This window comes from Geospiza fortis, unplaced genomic scaffold, assembly GCF_000277835.1.
Source record: "Geospiza fortis unplaced genomic scaffold, GeoFor_1.0 scaffold271, whole genome shotgun sequence".
In the NCBI taxonomy this organism is placed as follows: Eukaryota; Metazoa; Chordata; class Aves; order Passeriformes; family Thraupidae; genus Geospiza; species Geospiza fortis.
Window position 1 is genome coordinate 2483574 of NW_005054405.1, and position 16695 is coordinate 2500268.

Below are 16695 nucleotides of genomic sequence, written 5' to 3' on the forward strand. Positions count from 1 at the left end.
AGGGAAATGCCAAGCCCTCTGGGGCTGTGGTTAATCAAGGATCTAAGGAAAAAGCATTTGCTACTTGTAGTTAATTTGTGGTAGAAGGCAACCAGCGTACATCTAAGGGCTTTTGGAGGTCAAATTGAGAATCTTCTTGAGGTTTTTTGGGAGAGAGGCCTATGAAGAAACAAATAGCAGTGGGAATTGTCTAGCAAACTATTCTGTCTTCTGAGAAATGGAATCCAGAAATAATCACAGCTTGGAGTTTTCCTGGGCAGATATTGGATGGTAAATGTTGGATAACAGATTTGAGTCCAGGCACAGATGAGCCATACCTCCTGGGATGTTGCTGAAGGTTTCCCTGCTAGACATGGCATAGTTGTGATTCAGGACCATCCACAGAAACTTCTGGGTTTATATTCCAGCTGTCTGACAGCCAAGAGGTGGGTTTGGTGTTGGGAATTCTGGGGTGCTTTCTTTTCCTTAGTTGGTAGCCTGCAAAGGCAGAGACAACAGGTTTGGGATCTGGGTAAGGATAATCCCTTGGGTCCTCTGGAGCAGATTCCATTGGACCTTTTTGCCTATTCCTAAAACACAGGGTTCCCCCAGCCCATCTACCTCCTGCACCAACACCAATGTCAAAGGGAAGTACTCACCCCTTCACTTGTGAAGTTCTGCCACTGCTGGGCTGTGCTAGGAGCACAGAGCAACTTCTTCCCATCAGCTGTCAGATGACAAAGTGACTGACCAGAATTTTGGAAGACTCTGAACATCCCCCCAGTTTTCACCTAAAACTGAGAAGGTCTTTTCATCTCTGCTCCATGAAACCACTGCTTCCCAGGCCTTGTGTCACACTGGAGTTAGAAGAAGACAGAGAGGCTGTGTGTAGAAGATCCTTTTGCAAAAGAAACTGTAATGCTGAAAAAGCCAGGTGTTGGCCAGGAGGAGAGAAAAGGTGGTGCTGTAGAAAGACAGGTGGGTTGGAGCAGGCACAGTGTGCTAAGGTGGCATATTCAGAGCCCTGACATATTCAAGATAACATAGTCAAGCCCAGCTATCCAAAATGTGGCCTATGAGGCACTGTTAACACATGACCACCTGGACTGATGAAATCAAACCACTCCTGAGAGGCAACCAGAAAAATCTGGAGAGATTACTGAGCTTATTTAATAACTTATGAGACAGAAACCCTGCAGTTTAGGTGTCTATGCAACTTGCTGAGACTTCTGTGAATTGAGAGATTTTAGTCTGCCCAAATATGAAAATCTGGCTCTTGTTTCCTAAAAGTATTCCAAACTCTTGCTCTCTGTCTCCAAGGAATACCAACAAAAAAGCCAAAACAAACAAACAAAAGATCAGTAGAACTATGAAACTAGATTCCAAATATCATTTAGAATTCAAAAAGCATTTCAAAAACAATTAATAATCCAACTTTGCACTTGTTAACACTGTTTGGCCCTTTTTTACCTGTATAAGTAGCATTCAAGCAACCTTGATCTGAGAAAGGCTCATGAAGCAAAGCAATTTAAGCCAAAATAATGTACTGGTTATCTCAGTTATGTAATAATTCTAGTTTTGCCCAAATAGGTCCAGATCTAAAACTCTTACTTTGAACATGAAAACATAAACAATTACTAAGAGCAGATTTACAGACTTTAGGGTTGTTAGAAGTTAGTAACTCCTGCAGCTATGTCTAAATGGGTGCATTTCTCCAACCTGCTGGGAGAAGGGCATAGGGAATAGAGGAGTGGGACAGTACCACCACCAAGCCCCAGCTCACTGTGGTGCCAGTGCCCGAAGGAGGTGGCTGGGCAGGGATGGAGCCCACCTGACAAAGCCATGGCTTTGAGTTTCCACCTGGGCAGTTTAGAAGATAAGAAAAGCAGCACCTGGTGGTTCCTGGGAACCACATCACCTCCCACAGCACAGTCCATGCACAGATGCTGTAACAAGGCTGCCAGCAGCCACAACCTCCTCAAGCTCCAGTCTGCTGTCTTGTTTAGTACCTGCTTCCTCAGTGGCTCCATGATGCAGAATGAAATAAGAAATAATCAGTTGAAGAACTGTTGCTTTACACAACAGCTCAAGGATGGAGGATTTTTCCTAGCAGGAAAAATCACAGGGCTCAACTTTACACAGCAAGTGATTAAAGCACAGTGCTTTGCAGTTTAGTCTCTCCCTTGCTTCCTGGGAACTCCCTGGGAAGCAGCTGACACAGCTTCTCCACTGCAAAGTCTGGCCCCAGTACTGTGCTAAAATCATAACATGTTCTGCATTTCCTCACACTAAGCCCCAGTTTCACAAACATACACTCAAATTGCAGAAATTTCACTGGATCAGCCCTTCAAAGCTTTTTTCCTTTTTTAAAAAATAATGCTAAAATTCTGACTCCAAATATAATATCTATCTATCTGAATAGGCACAGGCAGCTTTTAAAAGTCTGCTGTTTCTTGCAGCTCCTACCCACTTCACTTGGCCAGCACTTTTCCAAGAAACACTTCAGTAGAATCCAGTGGATATTAACATATTTCAATGTCCATAAATGGAGCCACAATGTAACTGTAAGCAACCTTTCCTTCTCCTTTCTTTTTTTTTTTATTTTAAGAAGCTTTGGACAAAGGCTTTTTGAAAGCAAAGTCCTCAGCATACTTTTCCGCCGGCGGTAAACACATTATGAAAGTTTACATATTTCTATTAGTTTGACTGTCTCCAGACTCTTGGCAAGCCTTGGGACAACTCTATTTTTAAACTCTTAACTGTGTACAGAGCACTTGATATAGAGGTTTAAAATTTGACTGGGCAGTATTACTACCAAAATGTTTTTTTCAAACGCACGAACATTTCACAGAGACAAATGATTCTGCAGATCTCAGCTAGAGGAATTATTCAAATGTCAGAAGTTTAAGCTACTGGTGGAAAATAATGTAGAGCTGTGGAATGCCTCAAAAAACATCCCAATTCTTCCTTTCAAATAACTTAAGTCTGAAGTTAATTGTGCACATCAAATCTTCAGGTGAAAGAACTGCAGGAAATTCGTAAGACTTCGAATCTTCTTTAAAATTGCCTAAACTGCTGACTTGATTTTACAGAAACCTACATTAAATAGCAAATAATACTAAAGGCTACCCAAACATTCCTGTAAGCCTTGGGAAAACACATGGGTCATAGCAACATGGTGCAAATCTCTGAAACCTGGAGCATAGGACAGGGATTTTGAAGACATGAAGAATCTTCTTCTGCCTTCTCATTCTCTTACATCTCTCCACCACTTCTCTGCCCTCCCTGCCCATTTTTCAGTCTCCCCAGCCCATGCCCTTCTCTTCCCTCTCTCTGTCATTGCTCTTCCCCCACCATTAGTCCTGGCTTAGTAGTAGAATGCCTGAAACTGGGACTTAAGAAGGTAAAATCTTTTCTGGACATTTTAAAGAGGCAGTTAGCCCAGACAGGATAACACAAGACTTGGACAATCCATATGTTAGTAACATACACTTACCCCCTTTTTCAAAAGTACAGATTTTACAGATATTTTACATTAAATGCTTTAACAGGTGCCGTTGTCTTACACAGATCCCCAAAGCCTCAGGTACACATAATGCAAAGGATCAAGCAAAGGATCAAATGCCTTCACTCTGCAGAACTTGAAGCAGGATACTGTATTCCTCAAGAATTTTTATGCCTTTAGAAAAGTAGTATATGCCTTTAAAAAGGTACTGGTAATACGACTAAAAATTGGAATTATTTGGAACCCAAATATTTGTATTTTTTTCTTCTTCAAAAAGTCACATTTTCACCTTTAAATTAAATTAACTACTTCCATATGTGCAATTAAAAACATAGCTGTTTGTACTGCTACAAGTTTTCAGTGAGAAACCACCAGAAAGAAATGGGAATAAAGTGGGAGGCATTTTTTTTCAGTGCAGTTATTGCCATGAATGTACAATCTCAATGCACAAACCCACAAAAGAGGTAACAGAAACCAGCCTTGGCAAAAGCACAGTGCTCCTACAGCAAATTTAACCACAGCACCTTCTAGTTCTGCGTTACACCTTCCATTTCTTAAACGATGCTAGAAAGCCAAGACCCAGCAGTGACAATACCACCTTTTCTATTAGCTGTGTGATATTTGGTTAATAAATCATTTTACCAACTTCTGCTTCCCACCCCACCCATTGCCCAGCTGGTACATGGGAAGCATAAACCCTTCCCTCAGCCTTACTGCTACAGACTTGAGTTTCACTCTGAATGATCAGCTCTGCTTCCATGATACCACACACTTGAAATGACTGACAGTACACCTGCCTCCATCAAATAAATTATGAAAACATGGTTTAAAGAAATTGATAAGTCTAAAAGATTTTTTTCCTAAAAGATTATTCTGGCTTCTACCAACAGCATCCCACAGATAAAAAACCAAACCACAACAGCTGATGGAGGCACACAAGCACAAACCCAGTGAAGACACACACCCAAGCCCACAGCACAAATTATTTACTTGAATTTTTATCTGGAAGCCTGTCAATCTTCCACACCACGGCCCTGTAGGCACTCTCGTATTTTGCTGTTCCAACCGAGACTTGGATTACGGGGTCAGATTCCACCTCATGCAAAGCCCCAAGGCATGCTCTCCTATTCATTTTGGCTTTTAGGGACTTCTGCCTTTGGAGGTTCATGGTCCAAAGTGCTTTGATCCACTGTGTGGGAACAGGAAAGCGTATCATAACATTTTCACAGTATTTCACAGAGGGTAAACGTGCGGGGATGTGAGCAGTTGAGGCCATGTTGATGAAAGCCTGAAGTTCAATGTATGCCCCCTGAACCACCACTGCAGCCTTCACAGAAAAGGGAAGGTCTTGCCCATTGTAGCGCGTCCTGAAACGCATCAGTTCCAGCCTGCAGGCATCCAGGGGTGTAAACTTAATAATCCGTGACTGCTCAAATTCCTGTGCTTTGACACAGTTATGGAAATGGCAGTCAAGAATATCAATCCACTTCTTGTCCTGCTCCTTCTCAAAGTAGCGCTCGTCCCTCTTCTGGAGCTCCAGGTCGTTCAGGGTTAGGAAACACTCAGCACCACCGTTCACAAAACACAGGCAGTAAATGTGTGTGATGACAGCACTTTCTACAAGTTTTCCTTCTGCCTTAGTGACTTTCCCCCAAAAGTTATCCACTATTTCCAGAGTCATTTCTTGCTCTTCATAATTCCTCTTTTGTCTGGAAACAGTAGGAAGCTTCATGAGCTCGTCCTCGACTATCGCGAGGAAATCAGTGAAGTCGTTATAGTCGGTGGTGCCCAGCTTCAACATCTGCTCCACCTCTGGCTCATGGATCACCTCTACTTTGGGGTGGTACCTCCTCTTCTCCGTGTAAGACACGCACTCGATCTTCACAGTGTGGATTTTTCCTGAGACATTGTAGCTCTCCAGTTTGGGTTCGGACAGCTTGCACTGTGGCTGCAGCTGGAATTCCTTGAAAGGTTTCTCCAGGCCCTTTTCGTAATACATCTGCAGCACCCCTCCAGCCAGGACACTCAGGTAAATGGGGCCCCACTGCCGAGATGACATCATGTTCTTCTTCTCAGGAATCCTCAGCATGAATGGCCACCCATCTGATTTCTGGCTCCTGAAAAGGCTGCGTGGGATGGCAGGGGAGAGCTTGTGCCACGCGGGGCTGCTGGAGATGGGTGGGTTTTCCATGGCCTCAGAGCTGTCAGCTTGTAGGTGTTCAAGCCTCTCACAGATGTAACTGAAGGAGCCCTGGTTAAGGCTTTTCTGATCATGACATGTTTCTTTGTCTCTAGGATGACACCCACTCCTGTCAAGCACTTTGTCCTTCCTGTGCATGCTAGCGTCAGCTGGTGACATGCTGAGGGAGCATCCTTCCTTCCAAAAAGGACTGGAAAAAGCACAGTCACTGTGGAAGTATGGGAAGTGTCCTGGAGCCAGCTCCTCGCAGCTTCCTGGTGGGTTAGGACTTCCTTCATCTGCTGATTTGGAGACCAAAGTCTTACCTGGATGGTCATTAGGTGAGGGGCTCAAAGGAAGGCTGCTCGGTTTCTGCGAGGCCAGGGATGAGCAAATCCCGGGGGATGGAGAAGGGTTAACATTTGACGGCCATTCAGGGATGGGGTAAAGCATGTGAATCCCAGACTTTGGAATGCAGGGATTTCCTGGGTAGTCTCTGGTAGGTGTAGTAAGTGGAGAGTTGCTGGGGGGTCCAGGACTCAGGTAGAAATCAACCACAGGAGATGAGAGCGGAGTGCTGCCTGTGGAGGATGACCTACTTGAAGACTCATGAACACTGCACAGGTTGAGCTTAAGGCCATTTGGTCTGGAGCTACTCTGATTGTCAACCAGTTTCTGAGGTGACTGGAAGAGGGGCTCATCATCAAAGGTGACCCAGTTTGCTGGATTTGGGGAACACATCTTGTAGGAAAAACTTGAGGCACTTGCACAACGCATCACCCGCAAGCCATCTATGAAGAAACAACAAACATGATTCAAATCAAACTCAAAACACACAAAGCTCAAATTTGCAAGCATTTCACAAATCCAGTGTATTTTGTTTTACATGTATAATCTGAGATAGCTGTGTAGAAACTGATAAACTGCCCTGAATCCCCACTGCTCTCCCAGGCTGGGGATTGAAGGGAGTTCTAAGCTCTACAAGCTGTTGCATCTGATGTACAGAGCCTCTCAATCAGAGAGAGCAGAATGCCCCACAGCAGTACAGGACTGCTTGAATAATACTTTCAGCTTCATTACATACAACATAATACTATACAGCTTATGCATCATTTCAAATATGGACAGATTTTTCCATACTGGGCATTTGCTCCAGGGTAAGGTTTCCCCTCCTTCCCAGCATTTTACTAAGAATGGTGCAGCTGTTTCCAAAAATAGAATCAGGAGGGAGAGAAGGGATAATTTTTTTGATGAAAAGCTGTAGCAGCTCAGTGCTGATGGCAAAGGTACACATGCTGCTGTCATCAGGGCAAAAACCTGGATGCCTGCCGGACCTGGGCAGGAATCCCTTTACATCAGTTCCTTCAACCCAGGCTTACACTCTTAACTGGAAATGTTATAAGGAAGCATTGGAAAGGCATTAAACTTTTAAACAAGAAATTAGCCCTAAGGATGAGCAGTACATTCTTGCTGAGGAGTAGACTGCAAGCCTCCACCGCAAACAAAATGCTGATGAAACACAACTCAAGGCCAAGTAACACCACTCACATCTGCCAAGCACTGAATTGGCTGGTGGCCTGGAAAAAGGACAGGTCTTTAAACCAATTAATAAACTACACTCCATCAAACAAAGTGTCTTTGGTAAAAGGGCTCAGCTGGATGTCCTCTGAGCAGGACTGCAACCAGTAAATCATTAATCTTGCCTTCATGGTTCTAAATTGTGCGCTGAAATTTAAATGCTCATTGCATCCTTATGCAGGGCATGTTGCCCCCAAAGTTTTTCCTCCCCACTGCTCCTGCCTGATGAGGGAGCAAGTAAAAAATTGCCAGTGCCTGAGGAGGCATGGAGTACAATGGAACAACAGGGGGGCACATATAAACATGGCTCATTTGATAGAAAGTTACTCTTGTTCTGTCAGAACACATCCACGTTTGCCTGAAAGCACAAGGAAGGCAGAGTCCACACAGACAAAAACCACCTGCATGTACATTACTCTGTTAATTAAGGTCAGCTAATGATGACTTGGAGCTATTGCCCTTCATGCACAGAGAGCCACAGTCAGGCTGTTTAATTGCACACACTACAGAACCACATAACCATAAAAGCCATTCTTTATCTGTAACACGTAGAGAACAGTTCACTTCTAGACATGCTACAGTTCAGCCAAGTGAAACTTGCTACAAGTCTTTATTTTTATCGTTACTTCATTATTTCTGGGGCAGTTTGTAGCCAGTAAGAAAGTGCCATAAACTGTGGCACAATCAGCTTACTCTGAGGCTGACCAACAGAGAGCTCTCAACAGAGGGGGACTCTGCTCCTTCATTAGGTTTTGAACTCTCGACCTTTTTGTTCAGAAAAATATTTGCACTATGCTAGTTATTTTATAAGCACTCTAATCACCACTTACAGAAGGAGAGAGAGAGAAAAGGAGCAAACAAGTACAAATTACTGTCATAGCTCAGACACACACAACTACCAGTGTGTCCTTCACCCACACAATCACTTCATCATAAAGTGCAGCAATGGAAAGAAAAATCACAGCTATTTGGTCTCTGACTTGGTCATCATTTTTTCCTCCCATATCACACCCTTCTCCTCCTCTCCCTCTGGTTGCCACCATGGCTCTTTCAGCATTAATTATTTCTAGAGCTGAAGTTTCAAAGTTTTCAGCCCTTCTTTCAAAGCCTCGTTTGTTACGAGCAGCTAATGTGATGCTGGCTCGGGGTGTGGCTTTTTCCTGGAACAGCTGGGACACTGGGGCAGCCTGGTAGACAAGAGAACATAAGGAAACAGCCTCAAAGGCTGCCACTAAAAACTCCTCTGGCATTTACAGGAGATAAGGGATGGCCAGAGAGAGAAAAGAAAACGCAATGTGGATGGGAGAGAAGCCTTTCTCTGTGGAGGGCCTCTGGGGATGCTGCCACAACCCTCCCGTGTGACCACAGCCATGCTCAAAGGGAAATCACACAACACTGAGATGCACCAATGGAAAAGAAATCATAAAATCGGGTGTTTACAATAAAGAACACATTTGTAGACTGTTTCCCTTTCTTGTTAGAAATGGAATTTTTCAGTGTCCTTTATTATTCCCAGATGTTCAGGGGGGTTTTTTCCCCCAAGGTCTGTTACTACTCCCTTTTTAAAATGCGATGCTGCAGATTATTTGGCAGGGTTTTTTTTCCCATTACAAAACAAAAAGATGTTTGAACTCCACCTGCCAAACATTTAACTTCAGTCAGTAAGTGTCAATGAAGAAAACCACTTCCCTAGATGGAAAAAAGTGTAAAAACCTCTTTCCTCTGCAGTCACAATGCCCTCTGTGTACCTGTCAGAGGCTGCAGCTTTCAGGTCTTGTTGCTGTGGCAGTTACATGGGAATTTTTTAAAATAAAAAAAAGATGCTGATGATAATAAAAACACACGTGCAACAAGTGTTTAAATAGATAGTGTTTCCCCTACTGTTGCTCACTGATCCCCAAAAATGACTACTAGGAATGGAGGAAAAAAGCCCAAATGGATTTTTAAAAGCTGATTGGATAATGTCATGCTAATACAAGGAAATGCGACCTCTTGTGTGTTAAGGATAGCACCACTCATCTAGTATTTAAAATAAAAAAAAAATCAGTCTTATGCTGCTTTACATCACTTGTTTTCTGATTCTTTTACATCTGCACAAAACAATAAAGTAATACTTTCAATTTCTATTTTGTCCTAAACTGTGCTCCAAATTCCTTCCTATGAACTGGGACATTTTTCCTTGAAATCAAACTAAAATTTAGGTTTCAAGATAGATGTGTTTTGCCTCCAAAAAGAAAAGGTTCCCCATGGGACCCACATAAATGTAACCCAAATGCTTTGGGTAAAAGGAAAATGATACAAGATACCATTGATCACACATGTTATGGGGCCTGTGACATTTAAATTACAAGCATGTGTGGTATCTTGTTCAGAGAGGAGGCAGGAAATACCATTTTTAGAATATTGAAACTGCCAGTAAAAAAAAGCTGGCTGAAATAACAGTTGATCCTAGGTGCATTAATTCCAGTGAACCCAAAACTTGCAATTCATTTCAATTCATCCTCTTCTGCCTGAAAACAATTTTCCCATTTATCAGATTAACACACTCCTTCAGCATTTAATGAGCAGTCATTGCAGCTTAATTTCTTCATTTTAATACCTTGAGGATGGAGAGAAGAGAAATCCTGTCCTATTATTGAGAGATTTTATAGGCTGTAGCTATCCCTGGGTCCTTTGTTGCTCCAGAAATCCCAGATCAAATCTGCAGCAAAAACACAGCTCAGCTTCCATGCCTTGCTGGGGGATATTGTTACCTCTTCCTGCACTAATAATAACTCCCTGCTCACTCTAAGGTGCATCCCAAGGTATTGGCTTTGGCACTTTTAATCCAGATGCGGCTGGGTGCTCAGGGAGCTGAGGTGCTGGTGTGCCATCAGCAATGTCCCCACCACGCTGTGACAGCACAGCCTCCTGTCACCTCCTTCACAGCAGCAGCACTGAACCAGCGCAGGACACAACTGGACCCCCTGCACATCTCCCTCTCTTTAGGGGTCTTCCCTAAAATTTGGCACCAATTAAAACCCTCAAGCACATCCCCTTATGTTCAAACATAAAGGCTCTCTTTTAAAATATTGGAGGAGATAAAGGTCAGGGAAGCACCTCCCTTCTGCAAAGCATAAAGCAAGTAAATGCAGTGTTTAATAGACAGTACTCACACTCCCAACACACAGAAAAGCATAATTTTATAAATACATTCCTTATTGCCTCTCTAGCTCCAGAGGCCATTGCGCCTCCAGAACTGTTAAGCTACACATCCTGTAAACAAATTCCCTTTGTAACACCCAAGCACAAAACTTATGTGTGCCACTGGCTCAGCTGGGTAAACACCAGCCTCATTACTTGCTCCAAGCTCAGAAAAAAAAAACCAGATTCATCTAAAGGCAGTGTGACAAAAGAGTTAAATCATCCCTTCCAAATAAGCTGAGCACTTCACATGAGCTGCTCTGTTTGTGGACAGTGCCTGGCCATTTTTATTTCCACCCTTCCAGAAAAACTATGGACCCCATACCCTCTTACAAGCCCGTTTTATTTCCAGGAGCAAGGTTGTCTGTTGCATACAGGCCATATGGAAATTTAATGCCAAGCTCTGCATCCTGGGCACACTGTGGTGAAGCTGTCCCACAACCACACCATGAGTTGTTGCTGTTCTTTCTACAAACACCCAGACAATTCTTCAAGCATTTTGCCACAGAGTGCAAGAGTCCCTCAGGGAGGTACAAATTCTCTGCAGTTTAAGCAATAAAGCACATATGGCATATAAAACACCCTAAATGTTTCTAAGCCCTTGTGATATCCAAGTAAAACATGGCAGATTTATCTCTGTTTTACAGCCATATTCTTTGTGTCACTGTTTTGGTTATTACTTAACTCTGAAAAAAAACCCCAAACTTGAAGCACAACTTCTACATAAAATACTGCTTGATTTATGATGATTTGCCTCAAATTTTACTTTGATATTACATGTGGCTGCACTTCTATTTAACTCTTCTTTTTCTCTCCTAGATACACATAAAAAAATGTATCCAGTCTATACGTCTGAAATAAACATAAACAAAAGCCACAGCTGATGGGACATAGGAATTTCTTGGCATTTTCTTGTATTTGGGATATGAATTAAGCCTCCCACTGCATTACTCATTTTAGAAAATAAGGAACTGGTGTAATAGTCAAAAATACACCAACTTCAAAGTGCAATGTGACCTTTCATTTACATTGCTCACTCTCTGGGGCATAGGCACAGCTGGGAGAAGTTCAGGGCTTGCAGCTAATCTGTTTAATTTGGAATTCCTTACTCTTGGCCCTGAGAGCTGGAGGAATTAAAGCTTTCAGCTTTTGACAGTGTGCACGTCCCCAGAGCAAAGCAGCTCTTGCAAACACCTCTCGCTGTTCCTTGCTCCTGCCTGAAGGCACAAGCTTGAAAAAATTGACATTTTTAAGGGTATCAACACAACCCATCACAACCCCCAAGCAGAGAGAACACTCGCTTTCTTTGATAGAGAAAAGGGTTGGGTAGAAGCTAAAACACTCTCCAGTGAGGAGGATGTCACAGGGTTTGGGGTGTGGGGGACTCCCCACCACCAGGTCACAGCGCTGCCGATCCCTGCACACCAGGAGAGCATCTGGGATGCAGCCAGGCAGGGATCCCACAGCCACTGCACGATAGAGGCCTGAGGAAATTCCAACTGCTCTGCCTCTTCGTGCTTTAAAAGGCTGTGAGCTGATATGAGAGTCAAACCAGAGGGAAATCCTATGGGATGCTCCCATGGAGAATGAAAGAAAAGCAGCCAGAGCACATCTCTGGTAACCATTCAAGCCTGCTCAGCTGTGCCTGAAGTGGATCACCCCCAAAGGATTAATTCTCCTTGCTGACAAGAGGAGGAGGTTGGATGGTGAGGATCTTCCAGTGGATGTGAAAATTTGGCACAGCTACTCACAACAATTCCCATCTTTGCCCTGGATAATCACTCAAACCTCAGCTGTTACACGCTGTAAAAAAAACTGCTTTTCATGTGCCGATCCATTCTGAGAGTCCTTCCCTAATACTCAGATGTGAAGTCATTCCAAAGCTGCCTGGAAAAGACAACAAAACCTCATGCATGACTGATCTTGTGTGTAACTCCATCAGCTTCAGCCACCCTTCCCATAGACAGGAGCCGTGATTCCCACACCCTCCCTCACCCTGCTCCAGCAGTCACATCACCACTGGTGAGTCACATCAGCTTTGTCCTTCCCTGTTTTCCTAGTGGGGAACAGGAATCAAGGCAGAAAAGCTTGGAGGCATTTTACTGGAAGTGTCTGTATGATTTTATGGAGGCAAACCAAAGGTATTTCCTAAAGGGATCGAGGGGTTTTTACAAATCACGGCCGCACAGCCACCTGGGATCTGCACCCTCATTCCTCTCAAGGAGTTCCTTGCAGAGCTTGTTATCAGGAACATAACTTTCAGAATAAGATAACATAAACTAAATAGAATAAATTAAAAATAATAATTTTCTAAAATATATTTTTTAAAAATATAAACTAAAATAGAGACCCACTGTATCTTTCCCATCAGGAAAGACACTGGAATGCAGACCTGAAGCTGCAAAAAGCAGCAGAAGTCCTCTGACCCCACAGGCCACCTCTCTCACCTGAGGGGAGCTGTAAGGTTTCCTTCAGCAGGTCCTGCACCACCTGCTGTGACTCAGCCCATGTCCAGGCACCCTACAGGACACACCAACCAGTGAATGTCACAGCGTGGAGAAAGAAGGCAGGCAAAAATCAGCCTTCAGCTACGAAACATCCAAGGTTCACAGCTTGCAACAAACACTTTCTAACACAAAAGAAAAAAACAAAACAAAACAAAACAAAACAGTAATACCATGAAGCCACAGCTACATGTAACTGCTTTGTTTCAGGGATGAAATAACATATCACACCACAAACTGCATAATTCTGGTACATAAAGAAGAGCCCTGGGTACACTTAGAACCTGTTTGGTTTTCCTTTTAAGGTAACCAAAGTGATAAAAACCACCTTTGTCTCTGGCATATGTGTAAGAAAGCAAACAGCAGTACTCAGCACGAGTCTGAGCATCTTTCTTGAGCACATCAGTTCTAAGCTCCCAGTCGGTTCCTGCAGATGACACCCAGCAGAGTTCCATCCCAGCATTTTCCTGTTTTCTGGGCAGATTCCCCACCTCAGGAGGTGACAGACTGTCCCAGGGGTCACTAACACAGGTCTAGTGGCCCGTGGGTGGGTCTGTGCATCTTTGGGCTCCAGGCTGGAACAGGGAAGGCAGGACAGGGGGACCCCTGCTCACACCCCCTTTGCTGGCAAATGGGATGGCCAGGAAAACCCTCAGGAGGACACAGTCTGCTATCAAAGACACTAGGAACAGTTTTACTAGCTCAAATTAGAACTGGATTAAATCCTGAGAACCACAAAATGGTTCTCTATGTTTTAGTGAACATCTTTAACAGAAAAAGCTTGTTTTTCCTAAAAGAAATAACAAAAAAGCCTGATGAAATCAATATTAACTACTCAGAGCTTTTATTCTCTTCTTTTCTGGATGTCACAGTGCCTTCTAAGACACATCACTTGTGTGCAAGAGGTGATTGCAAAGTGTGATGCAAGACATGATTGCATTTTCTCAAAGCAAAACAGTTACACATAGCAGTGCATTGTGAAAACTCCTTTGTTTTTTTTTAATGTTAGAAAGTGCTCACTGCAAACCTGTGACCCTTAAAAAGTTTTTTAGCTGGAGGTTGGCTTTTGATCTGTGCTGTTCCATTTAATTTCTCCCCATTATCTGCATAGACAAGATAAATAAAACATATTTAATTCACTTATTTCATTATGTTCCTGTCACGTGTACAACACAGCTCCCACAGGGCCCACTCACATTTAGCTCCCTGGGCTAGTCCTGCTTCATCCTCTGAACCACACTCCTCTTCAGCATCACCACAGTCATGGCACAGCTCACACTCCATAGGCACATTTGGGAGAACCAAGGGACAGTATGCATTCATGTAAACTGTTTATTGACACCAGCTGTCATTTTACTGTACAGAAGTTTGTTGGGCTCTTTTAATAATAAAAAAAATGCTCTGGCCTAGAAGAGACAGGAAAATAAATCTATTTTTTTTGCAGTACTTCTGCAGGTCACTAAGTTAATGGAATGTTACTGCATCTACTGAAGCAATTCTTTTAACTGTGTTTAGGAAACATGTTATTATTAGGAAAGCACGCACATCCCACAGAAGTGCTGTGGTCACAGCAGCTCTGCACAGGGCTCTGGCAAGTACTTTAACATCCCAAACCTCTCCCTCTCTTCTCCCCCTGGGCGGAGACAGAGATTTAAAATGGACTAAGAAGCAGCAGAAATGCAGTTATGGGTGACTGTCCCACTTCTGTGATAGCAACAGCTTTTTTTTTTTTTTTTTTTTTTTTAGGATTAAGCAGCTCTCTGGATTAAAAAAAAAGGCCTGAGTACTTTACTTTGGCACACAGGTCACATATCAAAATATTTAGCTGGCTATGGACAGAAAGAAGTTTAATTCTGGTCCTCTGCTAGTGTTTGCAGTGTCCAAGGGACGGGAGGGATGAAATGCCACAAAGAATACACAGCACAGAAGAACACTTCAAAACTCTTGCCACTAATGTCAGAGTGAGCAATAAAAGGTAGGGAAGCTGACAGAAATACTGTATTTAGGAAAACCACTGAACAGCATAATAGTCCCTTTTTTTTTTTTTGCTTTGGTTTTAGTTCTGAGTCAGTTTTTATATCTGCCCTTAAAACTGCCTGATGCCTTAGTGCCCAACAAACACCTGGCAATACCTTCCTGGAGTATAACCCATGACATAAGATTTGTAGAGGTCTTTAGACATGAAAAGTACTGTCTGACAGCTGTCAGGAACATTTTCTGGCAGAGCAGCTCTCACCTGATCCATGGGATACTCCCCTTCTCCCTGCTTTCAGGCCTTACAGGAATACCAGCAGTAAGGAGAAGATGTACTGATTAAATCCTTGCTTGTTTGGATACAAGTACTGTTAATAGCAACTGATGACAGTCATGTCAGAAAGTGCAATTCATAACACAGACACCAAAAAAAGCCTCATTTGGGTTCCTCTCCAAAAGCCTTTTAAGACAGACACGTGGGCAGCCTGCTTTGCTGAAGCAGAAGACGTCAGCTTATATTTATACCAACCAAAACCAGAAGAAAAGGAGTGCTGGACTAGAGGGATCTTGTTTCCCCAAACACAAACCCAAACACTGCCCAGGATAGTGCATCTCTGTTTTCATGCTGGAGTTAATGTCCACACACAGATTAATTTACAAACCTACATTAACGTGCTAGTCAGAGATCATCAACAAGCTGGGCCATTAAGTTTACAAACCCCAAAAACTTTTGAAGTGATAGAAAACAACACTTGCTGCATATTCATGAGGGAGAAGGAAAACAATCAAAGCCGAGCATGAAGCAAGGACCTGATACCTGCCTCGGGGCAGCTTTTCCCAGGGGTGTAGTTTACAACTCCAGCATCAGCTAAATACAATCTCTGGCCTGTTGAAACAAATTACTCTAGCTCAGCCACAGCTGGTTACAGAGCACAGGGCTGAGTTCTCCACTCACACACGGAGGAAAGGAGGCAGCTAATCTTTCCTCACAGCATTTTCTCCCCTTGCACAAATCAGACAACACAAAGTGTTCTCTTCAGCTGCTGCTTTTTCTCCTTTCACAGCTACAGAAGAGTCTCAGTCCCCAGACAGGGCAAAGCGAGTTAACACCAAAATGAACAGTTCATGCTTAAAAGCCTCAGGCTCCAAAACTTCTGTTCCCTCCTCCCCAGCCAGTCGTTACCACCCTCCCAAAAAAAAGCTAAGTCCTGTTTGCAGAGAAATCAGTCAGGGTTTCTCCACCTCACAGCAAAAACACCGGGGGAAGCATAGAATTGTGTAATTTTCACTTGGGTCCGGAGAACAGCTCAGTCAGCACTTTTCTCAGCACCCTTGTTTCCCACAAATATCAGAACAGCTACACCTTAAAAAAAAACCCTTAATGCAAAGCCCCCCCTTCGGTGAGCACTCACCTAAAGCCAGAAAGGGGATATTTTCTACATTTTTTTTCTCGTTTACACTATCCTTAAAGCTCCATCCCCGGGGTCTGCACTAGGGGGAGGCATGGTCAGCGCGGTTCAAACATCCCAGCCCCGTGCAGCACATCCTCTGCATCCGCTCCGGGCGTTCTCCCAAAGCCCCGGCTGGATCTATGGGAGAGATTCCTGCAGCCACGCTTTCAAACACCCTGACCCTACGCGCATACTTTAACATCAGCAGCCGAACCGCTAAGAAAACATGAGAAAGGCTCCAGGAATTCAACTCACTTCGAGTATTAAAGAAAAACACTCCTCGCCTGCCCCAGTCTCCTCCCTAGCAAGGCAGAAGTCATGGGAATGAAATCCCGTAGGATG

General features: G+C 43.5%; 1 protein-coding gene across 2 annotated transcripts in view; it reads right to left on the bottom strand.

Moving 5' to 3' along the window:
• The window catches only part of STON1 (stonin 1), a 21791-nt gene extending 5096 nt beyond the window's left edge, over nt 1–16695 (bottom strand). Inside the window, exons 1-3 of one of the 2 annotated variants that reach the window (XM_031061255.1) lie at nt 16609–16695; nt 5754–6454; nt 4475–5597 (exon numbers count right to left, since the gene is read on the bottom strand). In XM_031061255.1, coding sequence (XP_030917115.1) covers nt 4475–5597; nt 5754–6440 — 1810 coding nt within the window. In that variant the 5' untranslated portion in view covers nt 6441–6454; nt 16609–16695. Of the gene's footprint in view, nt 1–4474; nt 6455–16608 lie in introns of both variants that reach the window. The other variant, XM_005426213.2, reaches the window with a different exon arrangement.